The sequence below is a fragment of the Girardinichthys multiradiatus genome, chromosome 8 (assembly GCF_021462225.1).
Source record: "Girardinichthys multiradiatus isolate DD_20200921_A chromosome 8, DD_fGirMul_XY1, whole genome shotgun sequence".
NCBI classification, from domain to species: Eukaryota; Metazoa; Chordata; class Actinopteri; order Cyprinodontiformes; family Goodeidae; genus Girardinichthys; species Girardinichthys multiradiatus.
This window is the reverse complement of record NC_061801.1, coordinates 4,125,345-4,145,494: the sequence shown is the minus strand read 5'-3', so window position 1 is coordinate 4,145,494 and position 20,150 is coordinate 4,125,345. Positions and strand designations below refer to the sequence as shown.

The 20,150-nt window shown below is 39.4% G+C and overlaps 1 protein-coding gene across 4 annotated transcripts in view; it reads left to right on the top strand.

Moving 5' to 3' along the window:
• Positions 1–19,357, top strand: part of tbce (tubulin folding cofactor E) — a 99,023-nt gene extending 79,666 nt beyond the window's left edge. For all 4 annotated transcript variants that reach the window (XM_047372750.1, XM_047372748.1, XM_047372749.1 and 1 more), the window contains exons 14-17: positions 3,961–4,029; positions 4,144–4,203; positions 4,328–4,419; positions 17,800–19,357. In XM_047372750.1, coding sequence (XP_047228706.1) covers positions 3,961–4,029; positions 4,144–4,203; positions 4,328–4,419; positions 17,800–17,895 — 317 coding nt within the window. In that variant the 3' untranslated portion in view covers positions 17,896–19,357. The remainder of the gene's footprint in view (positions 1–3,960; positions 4,030–4,143; positions 4,204–4,327; positions 4,420–17,799) is intronic.
• The last annotated feature ends 793 nt before the right edge of the window (positions 19,358–20,150 follow it).

The window sequence follows — 20,150 nt, the reverse complement described above, 5'->3', positions numbered from 1 at the left end:
CAATTTCCGGGTTTCCTGAAATATTTACCGACATTTTTTCTTGTCAGTACTGGTATTTTTCAATGTAACAAGTGTTATGGTTCAAAGACATTCAGCATTTGAAGACCCTGACACTGAGGTTAACCAATGAAACAGAGCCCCAACATTTACACACAGTATTTATACCAGAACATGACAGTGTTATCTCAACTGCAAAGACTATGTTTTTAAGACCAAAACCCTTCTTGAGTTCAAAGGTGATATGTTATCTAAGAAACAGACGTAACTGCCCCTTCCTGACATCGCCCCTAACAGTTGGATATGGTATAACTGTAACCTTGTAACTCTAAGATGAAAAAGTAAAATGTTTTAGAAAAGCTACAGGTAACTAAAATTATCATTCCTTTTTCCTAAAATGGAGTCTCTCATGATTCAAAAACAAACACATAATTGCTAGAGTCAATTTGTAACTTGGAAACAGTATACTGATGTTCTTTTTTTTTCTGTTAATCTGATATTCGTCTTACCTATTTCAGCTGCTTTTCCAGTATGTTGACGCAGAAGCTGAAGGTTTTTCTCGTTCCATCGATGTAGTGAAGCACAATTTTTTTTATTTACTTTTTTAGGTCTTTTCTATTTTGAATGGATTTAGACTGGCTCATATATTCAACAAATAGGTCCTGCTGTAAAGCAAAATTAACTTACAATTCTGTCAGGTTACACAGTTCCTTTATTAGGATTTCATGTGATAGGTCAACATTAAGTTGATTATACCTTTAAAATATAAAAGGATGCATGTCTTTTTTTTTTTTTTTTTTTTTAGATGTATTAACGCCTGAAAAAACATACAGATTATTAATAACACCCTTAAACACACCCCTGTGTGTTTTAATTGGCTCATTTAAGGCCTTCCCCGTAACACCCTTAAACACACCCCTGTGTTTTAATTGACTCATTTAAGGTATCGCCCCTAATGACGACAACCAATCAACATCCACTGTTACGCCCCTTGGACACACCCCCCTGCTTGACCACGTGACCTCCTGCCCACATGGCAACCACATGGCGCCCACATGGCCCCCACCGGAAGTCCCACCCTCACCGGAAGTCCCGCCCACCTGTCAAAATGTTTGATGAAAGGGTGCACTTAAATTCTCTTCCCTATCCTCTTCTAATTTATGACCTTGCACTCTCTATGCTTCTCACTCCCAGGCCCCTTCTATGCTTCACTCCTTAAGGTTGACCCCCCCTATTTCCACACATTGCAGTTACACACATAGTTTATATTCTACAGTGGTCATTTCCCTTCAACCCACAGGACAGTTTGTTTCGGGGTGCTTAGTAATACATATAAATTATGTTCATGTTGTGCTTGTAATAAATCTCACACTACAAAGGCAACCGACAGCTCCATGTGCCGCACAAGGTGCCTTTTTTTTCCACTTGAGCACCTGCCCCCCGAAATGTCTGTGCACGCCACTGGCGAAGGGAGTGCTACTTTGGACACAGCTCTGCCCTCCTGCACAGTGGCCTGTAATCCATCATTCTGGTTAGCTTCTTCTACTTAGCTCATTAAAGGCAACTTTATACAAGATCTAAAAATGAGCACAGAGTAACATTGAATTTGAACATCATTACACACCAGCAGCATACAGCTATATCCTTTAAAAATGTAATACACAATATAGCAATACTCAATCTAAGATCTGTAGATCAACAGTTACATAATCGAACACAAACTCGATCTCATGTAATCCAGCAGTATTCCTCCCAGTTTTAACTTTGTGAGTTATCAGGAATGCATAAAAAGTGGATTGGAGTTGCGATTTTATTAAATGAAACATTAAATTGGAGCAAAATAAACAATTGGGAATTTAAATTATTTTAAATATGTTCTTTCCAATCTTTAAATTATGGAATATTTTTAACCATCAGCTACTTTTTATTTAGTGGCCTGCTGGGGTAGTGGAATCTCTGCAGCTGACAGACAGAGACCGGATAAACCGATTAAGAGGGCCAGACCTGTCATGGGATGCCCCCTGGATACTGTGGAGGTGGTGGAGGGAAGGAGGAAGATGGTGTAGCTGTGTTAAAGAACACCTCCACCTGAGACTTTATCTGCGCTGGAGAGTTCCTTTAATGGCAGGTTGTGGCACCCCAGATGTGCGAGGGACCGTTTTCCTTGCCCCTTTCTTATAGCAGTTGTCAGACTATATAACAGAATTAAAGCATATCAGACAGCTGTTGGGACTAAACTGGCTAAACGTGCCTATTTAGTCCCGACATCTGTCTGATATGCTTTAATTCTGTTGTTATATAGTGTGTTATCAGACTATATAACAACAGTAACAGCATTTTGTGGACATCCAGGATATATTTCATTTGGCAATATTCCGGAGGAGAACGAAGGAAATCCTAGAAACCTGTTTAATGTCCTGGTCAAAAGTAACACTAAGTTTTTTACTTTATCACCTGAGGTCAATTTAATGCCATCCACATTAATTGATTGACTGAGCAGTTTCTTTTTCAAAGTCTCTGGTCCAAAGACAGCCACTGTCTTGTGTGAATTTAAAAGCAGAAAATTTAAACTCATCCAAGTTTTTATGTGTTCAAGACATGCCTGTAGTCTAACTGGTTGGACTCTTCAGGATTGAGTATCATCAGCATAACAGTGGAACAGTGGAAATGTATCCTATGATGCCCGATAATTTTGCCTATTGAACATGAATGTTAAAATCCTCCACTATAATGACCTTGTCTGTTTTTAACACTAAATCAGATAAAATGTCTGAGAACTGATCTAAAAATTGAGAATAAGGACCTGGTGGAAGATGCAAAACAACAAAAAGAAGTGGTTTTAGTGCTTTGCAATTTGGATGAGGAAAACTAAGGATTAAATATTCAAGTTGTAGCAATTAATTGGTCTGTGACTAATCAATAAATCAGACTGAAAGATGGTTGCTACTCCTCCTCACCCAGTTTTTCGAGAATGCAAGATGTATTTAGTGGTAACTGCGGCTCAGTATAGAACATTTGTGTATCTGTTAACACCTGAATCTAAACACCTGTGGGTTTGAGTGAGCGCCCTTGTGTACTTTCACACAAATTAGTGCACAAACAATCCTCTCCTTTACAGTGTGGATTCATCCTGTCACATTTGACATGATAGAGGATTCCACAACTTTCAGATTGCAAGACAACTACTGTTCCCTCTGTGCCTCAGTTGTCCCAAATATGAAATCTCTCAATACCATGTGCTGCCCACATGATGATTCTTGCACCACATTTTGCTTTAGGTGTGGTGTTTTTGGGTTGATGTGCACCGAACCGTTTTTCTTTCGAACATGGTGTGTGCAATGACCTCCAAAGAGTTCTCCGTTTGCCTAACTCTCATCAGCATTTGTGTTCTAAGTATTTCACTCGCTTGCCTGAATCTTCTACAGCAAACTTTAAGCAAGCTTCAACTTGCTTTTTCATCACTGTGAGAGTCCTTTGCAGTGAGTGTGCAGAAATTGCGGTTGAGTGCATTATTTGTGGTTTCCATAGGACAAAGTATTTCCAAGTGCTGTGCAAAACAACACTCTGATAATAGCTTTATACTGCTAAGACATTACTCCTAGCTTTGTTTGGTTGTTTCTGACCAAGAACTGTGTATTTCTGCATAAGGTGGTAGGACCACTGGGAGGAGCCAGAGGAGTTTTATTTATTCCCTACTGTCAGGATAAAGTGACAGTTTAAACAAATATGTAAAAAAATTCATTTTTACAAAAGTTACTTGCTGCATCTTGGAAGGAATTTTTTGTCTTCTGCAATGCCTCTAAATAGCACAATTTAACAGCGGATACTATATAGATAAATTGCATTGAATTTAAAAACGGGCTTATAATGCGCTGTATTAGGAACAAATGGAGTCCCTAGAAAAGACACAATGTTTTTGTTGGGTTTTTCATTCATTGTTTTCTTGTTGATTTTTTTTTTAAGAGTATGGAGCCCCGGATGAAGGCGAGCTGAAGAAGCAAGAGCCATTTGCGCTGAAAAATCAGCTCTTAAGTCAGTTCTTCCTCATTTATCTCTCTGCTTTTCTGTTGGCTCCACAAATTAACATTGTTCTGATTCACAAATATGGTACTGTTTGATGTTTTTGGTTTCCTCATTTCTTCTTAGAGATTACGTTTGTCTTTCCTGATGATACTAACCAGAAACCTATAGAGAAGAAACTACCAGGTAAAAACCAAAGCGCTAGACTGGTTCTCTGGCTCAGCATTAATTAAACTTTTATTAATTAATTAAATCTCATGTGAAAGTTCCATCTCTCAAACATGTGCAATTTTGTTTTTCTCCTTTGCAGCCTCTATGGTTGTTCAGAAAGTAAAAGGACTGCTGCACAGACTGTTGAAGGTCCCATCTTCAGATCTGAGGCTTACCTACACCAGCCACAAGGTAACACTTCATTACACATAACACAGAAATCCCTGACAGTCATTCACAAGTTGATTGAGTTTGCTGCATCTTATGTAAAACCTTTGCACCGTCTATCTCAGGGGTGTCCAAAGTGCAGCGCAGGGGCCTCTTGCGGGGGGCCAGACAATTTTGCTGCCAAATGCAGTTTAAGAATGATAGAAATTTGGCCCACCATCATGAGTGGTTGATGCAGATGGAGACTTTTCAGTTTTTTCTTTGTTTTTAAGAATTGTTTTGCAGCACTAGTGGCCTTTATTTAGTAATTTTTTGAAAGTAGGCAGACAGGGAATGGGGTGAAGACATGCAGCACAGGTGGACATGGTCGGACTCGAACCAGGGGACAGCTGCGTCTAGGGCTGAAAACCCTCAATACATGGGTCGGGCGCTCTACCGCTGCTCCAGTGCCACACCCTGAATTTTTTCAGTTTTAATCAGGGCAAAATTATTACCACCAAATTAAAATCCTCTTACAATGGATAAAGTTAAAAAAACAAAAGAGTATTTATCTTTCAATAACCACACTTTTTGTATTCTCTTTAATTTTAATAGTAAATAGGACCACATCAGTTTAATGACTTTTACTCAAAGGCAGACTATGGTGCACCCAAATCTACTTTTAAGCAATTTGTTAAACTTGGGTAATAATTGCTTAATTGTCAAGTGTTTACAAAGAAAAAATGACCCAAATCCTGTTCCTATTGCTGAGAATAGACTTTTTTTCTGTTTTTCATCCCAAAAGAATTTTGCAGTGGAAGCTTTCTGTTGATAAGGAGAATGTGCAAAACCTGTTTGGATTTACAATATTTTGCACAGAAAATACAGATACTGACTACTTTATTTAATTAAAATGCTTACTCTATTGTTTAGCAGGTAAGAAAATTCATAATTTCATTCTTTGTGATATTAATGTTTTTTTAAATATTTTGTGGCCTGCAAGTACTTTTGACTTGACAATTTTAGCCCACGTGACAATAGTTTGGACACAACTGGTCTATCTGATTTATTTGAACACAGGATTCACAAAGCAAATTGGGCTAAATAATTGCTCATCAAGCCCAGCAGATCTGTGTGCGCCTATTTTTTTATCAAGTCGTGTTTGTTCTCTATTATCCACGAATGCTTCTGATACAGAAGTGAGATACAGATAAATATTGTCTAACAGAGTGTTAGGTCCTTACCTGATGAGATACTGTTCTAAACTTTATATTTCCCTATTGAGGATTGCCTTTTTACTTAATGGCACATACTAACTTTGGTCATATGATTCTTGAGATGACTTTCGCCAAGTCTGAGATGCCATATACGACAGACTTTTCGTAAGTGCTATTTAAATTTCACAGCAATGACTCCATAATAGAATTATTTAATCTCATGCTTCACTCTGCAAGCATTCTAGGGGTTTCAATCACAAATGGGCGGGCACCCGTATTGTCACCTTACTGGTGGGTCACCTTAATGTCAGCATAGTACAGTACTCGTACTCCTATTTGAAAAGAAACTCATTATGTATTTTTGTATAATTTGTATTAGCTTTAACAATGCATTAATACAAAACTGCGCATAGTGGATACAGAATATATGCTTTTTAATGCTACAACAACATCCAAAAAGTTGTCTTTCATTTTATACAATTTTATTTTATACAAGAAGTGCAAACATTTTTTTTTTCTAAATCTTGAACTTTTCTAAATTTTGAAATGTACCTAATTACAGGTGCTAACATTTGTCTTACTAGACACATAGTGTTGTAATGGAAGGTTATATTTAGATGGTCCAGTTAAGTATATCAAATTGTTTTAATAACTAACATAGAACAGAAGATATTTAAGGTTACCTTTTCTATATTAAACATGTCTATACATTGTCCTTTTGTGAAACAAGCATAATGCACTATACACTAAGTTATATCTACCTATACAATTTTCTGCTGTCTGTATCAATCGCGGTGGAGCTCCGCCCTGACGCACAGACACACACAACACGTGAGCGCATGATTACAATGACCACACGGGAGAAAATATTGCACATAATTTAAAGCAGTTTCTTCAAAAAAGGTGTTCAGATGGGAGGAAACAAAGTTTGCCTGAGGATGTACAGTGTAGCTTATGTTGTCAGAACAGTCATTGAATAAGTGAGGAAGACTGCCATGATTTGGTTTTGGGTTAGGGGTTAGGGTGAGCCTTTATTGTATTTGATGCATACACAATTAACCACTAGCTTTATGAACATAATATTTGAGAATAAGGTTTCATAACAAAATCTCACGCTTACCAAGTAGACACACAAACATACCCACTCATATATCAGTATGCATGCACACTTATATAAGCATAAGAACAAAAATACAGGTCCTTCTCAAAAAATTAGCATATTGTGATAAAGTTCATTATTTTCCATAATGTCATGATGAAAATTTAACATTCATATATTTTAGATTCATTGCACAATAACTGAAATATTTCAGGTCTTTTATCGTCTTAATACAGATGATTTTGGCATACAGCTCATGAAAACCCAAAATTCCTATCTCACAAAATTAGCATATTATTAAAAGGGTCTCTAAACGAGCTATGAACCTAATCATCTGAATCAACGAGTTAACTCTAAACACCTGCAAAAGATTCCTGAGGCCTTTAAAACTCCCAGCCTGGTTTATCACTCAAAACCCCAATCATGGGTAAGACTGCCGACCTGTCTGCTGTCCAGAAGGCCACTATTGACACCCTCAAGCAAGAGGGTAAGACACAGAAAGACATTTCTGAACAAATAGGCTGTTCCCAGAGTGCTGTATCAAGGCACCTCAGTGGGAAGTCTGTGGGAAGGAAAAAGTGTGGCAGAAAATGCTGCACAACAAGAAGAGGTGACCGGACCCTGAGGAAGATTGTGGAGAAGGGCCGATTCCAGACCTTGGGGGACCTGCGGAAGCAGTGGACTGAGTCTGGAGTAGAAACATCCAGAGCCACCATGCACAGGCGTGTGCAGGAAATGGGCTACAGGTGCTGCATTCCCCAGACCTGGGCTACAGAGAAGCAGCACTGGACTGTTGCTCAGTGGTCCAAAGTACTTTTTTCGGATGAAAGCAAATTCTGCATGTCATTCGGAAATCAAGGTGCCAGAGTCTGGAGGAAGACTGGGGAGAAGGAAATGCCAAAATGCCAGAAGTCCAGTGTCAAGTACCCACAGTCAGTGATGGTCTGGGGTGCCGTGTCAGCTGATGGTGTTGGTCCACTGTGTTTTATCAAGGGCAGGGTCAATGCAGCTACCTATCAGGAGATTTTGGAGCACTTCATGCTTCCATCTGCTGAAAAGCTTTATGGAGATGAAGATTTCATTTTTCAGCACGACCTGGCACCTGCTCACAGTGCCAAAACCACTGGTAAATGGTTTACTGACCATGGTATCACTGTGCTCAATTGGCCTGCCAACTCTCCTGACCTGAACCCCATAGAGAATCTGTGGGATATTGTGAAGAGAACGTTGAGAGACTCAAGACCCAACACTCTGGATGAGCTAAAGGCCGCTATCGAAGCATCCTGGGCCTCCATAAGACCTCAGCAGTGCCACAGGTTGATTGCCTCCATGCCACGCCGCATTGAAGCAGTCATTTCTGCAAAAGGATTCCCGACCAAGTATTGAGTGCATAACTGTACATGATTATTTGAAGGTTGACGTTTTTTGTATTAAAAACACTTTTCTTTTATTGGTCGGATGAAATATGCTAATTTTGTGAGATAGGAATTTTGGGTTTTCATGAGTTGTATGCAAAAATCATCCGTATTAAGACAATAAAAGACCTGAAATATTTCAGTTAGTGTGCAATGAATCTAAAATATATGAATGTTAAATTTTCATCATTACATTATAGAAAATAATGAACTTTATCACAATATGCTAATTTTTTGAGAAGGACCTGTATATAATTATTTTACCTAGTTTTCTTTTTTTTTACCGTGTCCTGTCCGGCAGAGTATCGCTCAGAATTGTTGTCTGAGTGCCGAGAAATTGCCCAACAGATTTACTTTCACAAGCGGAGCATCACAGCTAATGCTTTAAAGCTCTGCTTGATATTTATAAAATAAACTTTATTATAAACTTCTTTGGGAATATTTCCATTGTTACGGATACAGAGACTGAAATAAAAGGGAAAATAGAAGCTCGAAAAAGAGAGAGATGGGGAAAAAGGAGAGAAAAGGAGGAAAGAGTGGAGGAGAGAAAGAAGGATGAAGAGAATACAAGATTACACCCTGCTTGCTTATACACCTGCAGCTGTTTTTTTGTTTGTTTTGTTTAGTGAGAGGTGCAGCCCAATATAGAACATCTGTGTATCTGTCAACACCTGAAGCTTAACACCTGTGAGTATGAGTGTGCTTTTGTATACAAGGTTTCTCCACAAAAATATGCAATAGCGAGTGTGAGGACCCACAGACCTGCCCCATGGTCCCTGGACGGACACTGAGGAGATCCGAGCCACAGACATCCAAAGGCCCCCCAAAGCACAGGAACCCCTGGAGAACTACCACAACCCCCCCAGAGAAGAGCAGTGGAGAGTCCCAGGGGAACCACCCAGCAGCGACAGTGCAGAAGCCCCAGGTAGCTGCAGTGACGAGCCCACAGGCCCCGCCGGCAGCCGTCCACGCCCAAGCAGATCCAGCCGTGTACCCAGAGGCCCAAGACCCCGAGACACACCACCTAGTTTTCAATTTAATTTATTTTCATAGTGCCGATTACACGTCAAGTACATCCATTACAATTGATCCTAGTTAAGAAACACTACAGTCAAAAACAGTTTATTATTCAAATGGGTTAAAAGGTTTCCTGTCCAAAGAAACCCAGGAGATTGAATCGATTCAGTGACTTGCAGCATTCACTCCTCCTTAATGAGCATTTAGCAACAGTTAATAGTTGCTTGCTTTGTGTTGTTGACTTTGCAGGAATCCCTCATTCTGAGCATGCATGTGTTGACAGCGGAAAGGAAACTTCCCTTTAACAAGACAAAACCTCCAGCAGAACCAGGCTCAATGTGAGCGGCTATCTGCCATGACTTACTGGAGATTTGAGAAGACAGAGCATAGACACATAAAAAAAGAAGAAGCACAGATCCAAGAGGAACCTTTATGTTGAAGAAAGTAAAAAGTTAATGGCAGTAGTAGCTCCTTTAGTTGCTTCAGCAAAATAGCTAAACAGATTAGCTCTGAGTCAGTTTTCAAGTCTAGTGTATAAAGAAGAGCAAATACAGTTAGTTAGTAAAAGCTCAGCCAATAGCTACGTAACACTGAAAGAGAGGGCCAAGTATATCATCCCTATTACCTATTTTCTGTTGTTTTTGGGGGCTGAAGCATAAGAGATACCAAAATTGACAAAGCTGTAGAAGTGTGCAGGAAATCTTGAAAATTGAGTGTGTATTGAACACTTACTTGTTATAGTCAACTGGCAGACAGTTAAAAAACAGTATTGAAGGTACATTTTCCTCTGCTCAGTCATTTGGCCAAATACATTCTTGTGTGTCCCAGCAAACAGTACAGTTTCAGAGAGGGTGTTTAGTGCTCGGGGAAGCACAGTAACATTCCCAATATTTCTGCTAAGACCAGCCACAGTTAATATTTTGGTTTTCTTGACCAAAATTCAGCAAGTTTGAGTCATATATTTTATTTTTACACCAGTGTTTTTGTTAATCATGCTCTGGACTATACTTGATGATACATTTATAGCCAAATAGACTCAAACTAGGAAGGAATAATTTATCGTCACTTTTATTTATAGCCATTTCAGTAAATACAAAAAAAAGGTGAAAATATTTCAAGCTTGTATTGCCTATCCATACACTGAAGTTCAGTTTCATTTTTGATAAGTAACCAGCTCTGATGGTGCGGATCAGAGATAAAGTTGATTAGGATTTTGTAGCATTGAAATACACAGCTTGTTGTTTAAAATAGCTTTAATAATTTCGGTGAAATTGGGGAGGGAAGTGTTGAATTTAAATTCAGTAGATTTCTGATGTTAAAAAGTATGGGACAAGTAAGAAAGAGTATGCAAAATATTTGTATTTCTTTTTTTTCTCTTAGCCAGGGTTATCCAAAGGGCAGCCCATGACCCATTTGCGGCTCCTGGACTGATTTTGTGCGGAATTGCATCTCAGAAGATGTTTAGTTTTACTGTTTATGAATTTAGCTTTTAATTTGATACCATCTTGGAACAATAACTAGATAAAGCAGTAGAAGCTCTGAACACTACTCATCCCACATCTCAGTCAAGTCTTGTGGTAGCTTCACCTCTTAGCCAACTCCCTTTTCCTGTAGGTATTTTCACATTGTATGGTGAAAAGATTGCTCTTTTAAACATTAGGCAGTTCTTTTAGCTCAAACTTGAGATGTCAGTTTTCCATACAAATCCCAACACCCAACACAACCATCTGTCCACTCTCAATTTTGGGCAGTTGGTCAATTGCATGAGCTCATTACTGCATTGGACAGGATAGTGTTTGCCTCTGTGGTCACTGAGAATGCTTCTTCCACATCACTAGAACTTGAAATAAAATCATCAACACTGTCTTTGGTTTTTCTTATGGTTGCTGCAAGGTGAAATGGGCTGGGCGAAACCCCTGAATACTATTCTTGCTATTGTCAGGACATGCCACTCAATTTCAAATGGTTTAAAGTCCATGCAGCCACTGAAACACGACAGTGTCTTTATCTTTTTCTGCAAGAGCTATCTGAAGATAATTCTTGATGATGTCTGCAGTGAAAGCTATTTGGTGCAGTCTGAACTTGATGACACATCCAACAGGTTTGGGTTAAGATTAGGTGCAGTCATTGAGAGAAGGGCAACATCACTTTTAGTTTAGTGTTTACGTTGTCTTCTCTGATGACATCGGGATGTGGTAGGTAATGTTCAACAGCATCTTTTTATTTATACTGGCCAGAGACTCCCAACTCCCAGAAGTTGTGCAGCTGTTTGGAAATCTGTGTGTCCTTATCTAGTCTTAAATGTATACAGATGGCGTCGGTTACACTAGATGCTGTAAATGGCGCTTGTAAAGCCCATAAAAACTTCCTGTCTACAGCTATGAGTCTATCATTCTTTTAATCCTGTCAGACACAATATGGTTTGAGCCACTGTTGTTCAAAAGACAGTGCCACACAGTACATTTTAGATAATCCTTTGGGGTGTGCCTGATAACCTGAAGTGCTCTCACTCTGTCTGCTATGGCCTTCATTTTACAGGAATTGTATAAATTCATGCACATTCTACTTGTTGTCTGTTTTTCATGTGTAATTAAGCTCTGGAATGAACTGTAAGAACACTTGACAAAGCAGACAGCCATTTATTTTACTTGAAACACCTACAGATTCCAGACTACAAATCTGGATCTTATTCATCACACCACTCCCTGAGAGCCACAACATCAGATGATTTTCTCACGAAAGTTAAGTACAGTAATTTGGACGCACGCCCAGTGACTACTTTCCTTTCTTTCAAAGGGACTGTGATTCAGGTGTAGAGCTAACCATGATGTAAATTGCTTTTTGTGTGTCCTGCTACAGCTCTTCCTGCTACTTCAGTCAAATACTATCCCAGATTGGCAAACTTGTTTGTTTTACACAGTGTTCATTGTTTCATATTGAGACCAACATTTTTGCTGCAGACTTTTTTCCCCACAATATTTCTTTATACGCAATTTCAGAGTCTGTCCAGTTAGTGATCTGGCAGAGCTTGAAACCCTGCATTGCTTTGTTGCACACTCACTGATTCTTGTTCCTTCTAAATAAGTCAACTGGCACTAGCCTTCCACATGAGAATGTGATCCTGAAACTAAAATCTCATGCAATCTTTCCCTCCATAAAGTCTATCATTGTTTCCTCCTCAATGCCCCTGGGCAAGTGCCCCTGGGCAAGGCACTTAACCTCAAATTGCCTACAAATCTGCGATCTGTGTGCTATGAATGTGTGCGCGTTAGTGAGTGCATCTGGGTGAATGTGGCTCTAGTATAAAGCGCTTTCAGTGGTCAGTATGACTGGAAAGTCCATTCAACATTTAATTAGCATGTCTTGCATTAACCTTCATTGTCTACAGACTTTACATAGTCACAAACATAGCTTCCCTCCTAGGATTCAGCTCCAAAATAGAAAAAATAATGAATGCCAAGCTCTTCCTCAAACTGAACTCTTTAATTGCTGAATATAGCTCCTCTCAGGGACCGCATTTTACACAGTTACGTTAAAGGAATTGCAAAAAAAAAAAGGTACTTCCAGTTTTACAAAATAAAAATATTTGATCAAAAAACATCTGTGATTTACCACATTGACACTATTTAACCCAAAAATCCATTGCAGATTTACATTTAAAATACAGATGCATCCTATTACATCTTAATAATACTCATTACTAAACTATTCATAACAAAACTCTACAATGGACATTTATGTCTTTTACCTGGTAGACTTGGTAGAAAGACTTGACAGTATGTGTAACTTGCAAACAATATCTTGTTCCAAGGTCTGGCGATATGTCAGCAAAAGGTCAAGAGTAAGAAGACTGCAGGTCTGAAAGTTTTTTTGGGCAAAGTCTCTTGAATCTAAGAATTATTGAGGGCTGCATTAAGGTTATTGCTTTTAATGTGTATGTGAATTTTAATATCCCCTACTATAGTGATCCTAGTATTTAATACTAACTTAGATTAAAAACCCATCTAAAAACTTTCCGTGAGGACATGGTGGGCAGTACAAAACCACAAGCAAACGTTTTTTCACTGCTTTAAAACTGGAATGAAAAATATAAAGTTAGATTTTCGCAAGAATTGTAACTTTTAATTGGCCCAGGTCTTTGGATAATATTATAAGTGTTTTTTTTGGGCATCACCAAGACAACCAGTGGTTAAATGACTGCATGCGACTAAATTTCATAAACTTACACACCAAGGTAACATTAATTTTACTGACCTCTGATTTGTAGCCAACCACCATTACCACCTGCGTAAATAATAATTTTACTGTATCAACACCTATCCATAGCCAGGAGTTTCAGGTAGGACCTGCTGTCAGCCACTCTGGCAACTGGAATGCTTTTGACTATGTGAGGTACCGTATTTGTGGTTGTTTTGCTTAGTGGGGAAAATGTGTTACAATTTTACGCAGTGTGGTGTTGAACTTTGGGCTGGGATCTAGGACCACGCTTCTTACCTCCTGAGATGCATCTAGCTCGAGGTCCCAAGTTGTGCAGACTCGGCTGGAGAACTGCTGCTTTTAAACACAGAAAAAAAAAACATGTGAAGGGTTCCAAATAAAGTAGTAGAAACAAATGTCACAGAGAAGAGCAGTTAGATCAATTCTCAAGAGAGAATTAGCTATATAAATCAATTTCACTATATACCAAACTAAGAAGAAGCAAAAAGCAATCTGATAGTCCTTACCCACAGCTGGTACTCTCAGATCATCCCCCTTCTACACTATTTAAACATAGTCTGCTTAATTTGAAGGCCTTATCTTACCTGTATGAACTTATTTCAGTATTTTGTGTATTTATTCCTGAATAATATTCTGACTGTTTTTAAAGAAAACTTAAGCAGTGTATGACAGGGAAATGGAAGTAGCCGAACACTTGCCTAAGGTTGCCAGAAATATAGCCACAATACTAAAGATCTTTAAACCTACTTTATGTTGTCAAGCAGATTCTGATTAAGTTTTTTCTTTTTTTTTAAAAACAATTTTTTCAATTGTTACGGACACGGAGACGGAAACGAAAAGGAAAAAAGAAGCACGAAAAAGAGAGGATGGGCAAAAAGAAAAAAGGGAGAGAAGGAGAAAAGAATGGAGGAGAGAAAAGGATGAAGAGATTACAAGATAACACCTTGCTTGCTTCTGCACCTGCAGAAACATATATAATAACAGCTTTTTTACCAAAAAGTGCACGAATGAATGCATGATGTATTCAGTGGTAAATGCGGCTCAGTATAGAACATTTGTGTATCTGGTAACACCTGAATCTAAACAGGTGATCTGAGCCATGTTGGGATTATGAATCTGAGATTATTATTTAATATTAATATTTTATCAAATAATATTGCGGTCTGTTAAGGGTTGTCCTGTGAATACCAGCCCAGTAAGGCGATGGTATTAGGACAAAATAGAAAGGTGTGAGACAAGCTCTGACATTATTGAACTGCATAAACTCTACACACACATGGAATGAATTCACACAATTTCTTAAAATACAAGAATTTATTAACAAAAATAAGTCAACTCAAAGTCAAACAGATTTCAATCAACAAACTCTTTACTATGCTAAAACAATCCAACTAAACTACCAAGCAGAATTAAAGAATAACGAGGACTAATGGGCTATGTGCAATATAAACAAGTTCATCAAAGATGATTGAGAACCATGACCAAAAGAGTGATGGAACATTACCATGCAATGTTATTTATGTTTGAGAACAAAGGATTTTCTTGAAGAATCTGGAAATGAAGTTAAGTTAGTCTTGGAACCAACTTAGGCAATAATCAGCATACCTTTAGACAACCCTTCACAATGCAAGATCAGATAAAATATTATTTTAATAAAATACTGTTTTAAATAATGATCTGCTGAATAAAACCAACCTTCTGGATGACCATTTCTCAACGGTGTCTAAGAAGTTGCCTTTATTTATTAAAATAATATTTAAAGAAATATTATTAAGGGAGTATTTTGGAAAAGAGCCACATCTTTCTAGAGAAATGGGGCTTAATGGTGTTTACTTAGTTATCAAATTTAGTAAAATGATGTTAGGGGCACATTATTTGCTGGATTGAAAACTAAACTTTTCTGGGTAAATATTATTTGGCAGCATAAGCGCAGACGGTGCATTATGGCCAATCTTCTGTTTAAAATAACCCTTTAAATAAAGTTTGTCTTAACTTTAAAAACACACAGACAAAGAACACAAAACTGAACATGTGTGCTGCAGATATTCTGCTAGCACCAAGACATCCAAAGGCTCCCACAGCACAGGAACCCCAGGAGAACGATCGCTGGGACAATCGCAACCCCCCTAGAGAAGACCAGGGGAGAGTCCCAGGGGAACCACCCAGCAGCCACAGTGCAGAAGCTCCAGGGAGTTGCAGCGACGAGCCCACAGGCCCTGCCAGCAGCTGTCTACACCAGAGCAGATCCAGCCATGCACCCAGAGACCCAAGACCCTGGGACATATCACCCCCCATGCAGAGGACGGACATGGCTCGGGGGTCCAAGCCCCGGCAAGCAGCCACCGAGAGTGAGCCAGCACACACCAAAGCACCCAGCCCCGGACACCGAGAACCACAAGCAGGCAGAGACACCAACCACCGGCAGGTAGTGTGTCAGGGAGGAAATATGCCCCACATTTGAAGGGGGGCCTAAACTGATCCAGGAGAGAGAGAGAACAGCCCAAGACCTAACCTGACACAAAAAACATGCACACAGTCACAATCACACATTTCCACCCTCATGCGTAGACATAAAAACACACCCACGCACCCAACGTAAAGACAAACAACAATGGATGTCGTACACTCACTCACACTTCCCATACATACTCTGTACTCCCAGGTCCAGGCACCCCTACAGGCAAACCGCCCTAGCACTTCCCAAACCCGAGTAATCCTGGCCTGGACCCCGACCCCCCGCCCCGACCCAAGTCCCCAACAACCCCAATCCCCACCTGGAGAGGGGGCCATGTACAAAAGAGGGGTCTACCTGGTCCAAACGAGCCCGCCAACCAGAGCCACCACAGGGTGAAACAGTCCCAACTCCCCAATGAATTCTGATCTCAACCCCATGAGCCCCCCCCATGAACCCCAACATGAATTTCCTCACATGGCCACCCCCAACTAGGACACAAATATCGAACACAGGCCCCCGAACCCAAATACCATGAATCCCCTCCCCACAGGGGCACACCCCCACAGGTAAGCTCCATCCCCGAAAAGCCGACAAAGAAACACACACACACAGCGCAAGCTCCACACATCGCCCCGCTCCAAGCACCCCCGCCGCACCCTGCCCCCCACCACACAGCGTGGCACAAGGCCAGGGCCCCGCGCAGGGCCAACAGGGCAGACACCACTGAGCACGGTGCCCACAACGAAGTCCCTGACCCCACACGGTGCAAACTCACCTGGCAAGAGTTCCCCAGCCAGCGGCAAGCACCACATCACCGCCACTGCAATGATAGCCCAGGGAGAAACATTAACCAGCTCAGTCCCGCCATCACTGCTCAGCCGATTCAAATGCCGGTGAATCCACATCCAAGAAGGGGACCCCACACGCTGCAACCCCTCCACGCCCGCCGACACACCCCGCCGCACCCAGCAGGCCAGCCGGCCAGCCCCTCCACCAAAGCGAAGCCGCATCCCAATCAACACCACACACTGTGCCTGGCCAAGCTCCCCTTTCCGGAGCCCAGCACCCCCTCCCAGCCGACGGACAGGACACCAATGCCGGGGACCGAGGTCCAAAGAAGTCCAAGCGACCCAGAGAAGCACTAGACAACCCCCAAAACCTGAAACCCAACCCAGCACAGACCTAGGCTAGAAGGCCCGCTCCTTCTCCCGGCCTCCGATCCCAGACGGGAAACAGCGAAGTGTTTTTAATTCCACAGGTCTGGCAGTTGTCAGACCTGGGGGTGAAAAGTGAAATAAAACTAGCTTTACAAAAAATTTGATTTATTCATCAAGTTGATTAGTTTTGATAGAGATTATGTAATTGTTGGAAAAGTACATTTTGTGTTTACTCAGGTTAATTTTGTCTGTTTATGAAATTTGTTTGCTGATGTGTTATGGTGTGACAAAAGGCAAAACCGGAAAGAATAAACAGCATAATACTTTTTTGCAACGCCGTGTATGTAGTCCAGAAATATAACTGGACTTAGTTGTATTTTTTGTTAAAAAGGAACCCAATGCAAAGGAACACTTATGCATCTCTCCACAATCACATCCTGTTACTTTCACTAAATAAATGAGAAAGGTCTTTGCTCCCTTGTTCAAGTTAAAAAGCAATATTAGGAAACTCAAAAAATTATCAATCTTCATTTACTTTATGAACTGAAGAATGCTTGAAGATCTGGCTTTCCTCTAAAACACAGAATTAATATTTAGTCATATAATCACTCTTTATAAGAAATGCTTCAAACATTTTTAAATTGATATAGTTTTCAGAAGTGTAGTTCATTTGTAGTCTACCTCCAATAAAAAAACAAGAAACATTTTACATTAAATTGTTTTGTTTGTTTTAATACATTTGTTTTTTGTTTAAATACATTTTTTTCAACACAAAAATTATTTGAAATTACTTTATTTAAAATAAACTCAAGTCTTGGTTGATTCTAACAAGCTATTTTGGTGACAGATGTTGGGGACAGAATTTGACATGGACGGCGACTTAAAGACACTCCAGTTTTACTCCATAGAGGATGGAGACCAGGTGCTCGTTCGCTGGTCCTGACCTGATCCAGTGGTGAAGTGCATAGCTGCAGGTGCTTCTGTCTGGCTGCAGTTATATTGTACTGTGCTGTGTGAGTGATTCTCATATTTGCTTATGCAACAACAGACTTGACAAAATTGTAATTAGAGAATAAAACAGAACAACAGCATGTTTAAATGCCTCATTCACAAAAGGATAATAGGTAGCAATTGTTTGGGCAGAAACTTGTGCCATCAGAAACTGAATTTGAATTGCTAATACTGAATCTATATTTCTCTAATTTGAAATTAAATGCATTCATTTGAAAATGTATTTCACTAAACTGAAACTGAATTTAATGGTTTGAAACTAAATTAATTTGCTTTGAAAATGTATTTTGTTGTATTAAAAATTGTGTTTCACTATAGCACTTTCAGTTCTATAATTCCATTTCAATTCCGAAATTCAGTTTTTTGTGTCACACATCCGGGTCCTTGAGGAAAGCTACCGACTAATCAAACACAGATTCACGTTTTACTTCCTTAAACTTTCTTTCCTGGATTTTGCTCTGGAGCAGAGAAGCTTACATGGGCTTGGCTGATACCAATCACCATGTCAAACATATTGACGGGGAAACGCAGATTGACGTAATAATAGCAGCACACTATGCTAATTTAACTTCTTTAGCTAATAGCTAAAGGTAACAAAACTGTTACAATTAACCCATCTTTTGTTTACATAATGCTTCTTATTGGGGTTCATTTGACTTGGTAAATGACATCAGCCAAGCTCATGTAAGCTCTACTGCTCCAGCTCAAAATGCCATAAAGGAACTTTAACTTAATGTGAAACTTAAATTGGCGAATTTGTGTTTAATTATTTTTGGAATTGAAATTGAATCATAGAAAGTAAAAGTAGTCAAACTTAATTTGCAATACAACAAAATATATTTTTAAGCAAATGAATTCAGTTTCAAACCATTAAATTCAGTTCAGGAAATTTATTTTCTTTTAATAGCATTCATTTTGAAATTACACAAGTACAGAGTCAGTCTGAGCAAGTTTCTGCCCATACAATTCGCCTTATACCATAAACATTTCAATTCTGAATAAGGTTATCATGGCTGTGATAAAGGCTTCCACAAAGCCAAAAGTAAGAAGTATACATGTTCCCCAAGTTTAGTTTCAGATTACAGAGCAGAAGATAGCAGAAGCAACTCCAATACATGTACATGCTCTGTCTTTCTGAGGCTTTCTGTTTATTATTCAGATACTTTTTGTAAAACAGCTGACATTTGCAGTGCTTAATTTTTGTGTTTTTATGTAGATGCTAAAATTGCATTTAAGGACATAAAACTCTCCCCAGAAAGTTGAAACTACTTCCTTTGATCACGTCATAGTTTTTTTTAATATTCTTTGTCTTTTCTTTTACAGTTCAGATTATATATAGGGATTTTGAACTTTCTTTGGTGTCCAACAAACTAATAAAGAATCATCCCTGAAAATGTTTGTGAGACTGTCTGTTTGTGTGGTATGTTTCTTGTAAAATCCCCCTAGCATACACTTAATGTTTGCTTTCTAAAACATTTAGTGTATTTCTTTAAATATTTCTATAAACATAAATGTCATGTAAAAGGATGGGAAAAGAAAACAACTCCATTGACTGGGAACGCTGAAACAATGAGCAGAGCATGTAAAGGGTCAAGAAGCAGTGACTTATATTTAGGGAATGATATTATTTTTTTCTCTGGAGTTTTGGTTCCTGGGATCAACTGAAATCAGCATGAAGGTGAGTCTACCATGTCGTCCCTAAGTGTTCATGGGTTGAGTGTATTTCCCCATTTCCATGTACATGTAGTTCAGCTGATCATTTAAAAAACTTTGGGGAATTTTTTTAAATGCTTCTTAACAGTCCAAATTATTTTAGCTAAATTAAAACATACCTAAGCACTTTCAAAGTTTACCTCTACAAAATCCAGTGTGAGGTTTCCACAGTCAGTGATGATTTTGGGTGCCATGTCATCTGCTGTTGTCGGTCCACTGCGTTTTCTGAATTCCACGGTCAACCAAGCCATCTACCAGGACATTTTAGAGCATGTTACTTCCTTCTGCTGACAGGCTTTATGGAGTTGCTGATTTCATTTTCCAGCAGGCCTTTCAGGATTCTTGCCAGTGCATTTTAGCGTAGTGGGCCGCTAACTTGAAAGTTTTCACCGTTACGCTAAAATTAGGCCGATAGGCTCATTTTTTATGAGCGTATTGGCCCTTTGACTGACATCTGGGCTCCCTCTCCAAGTG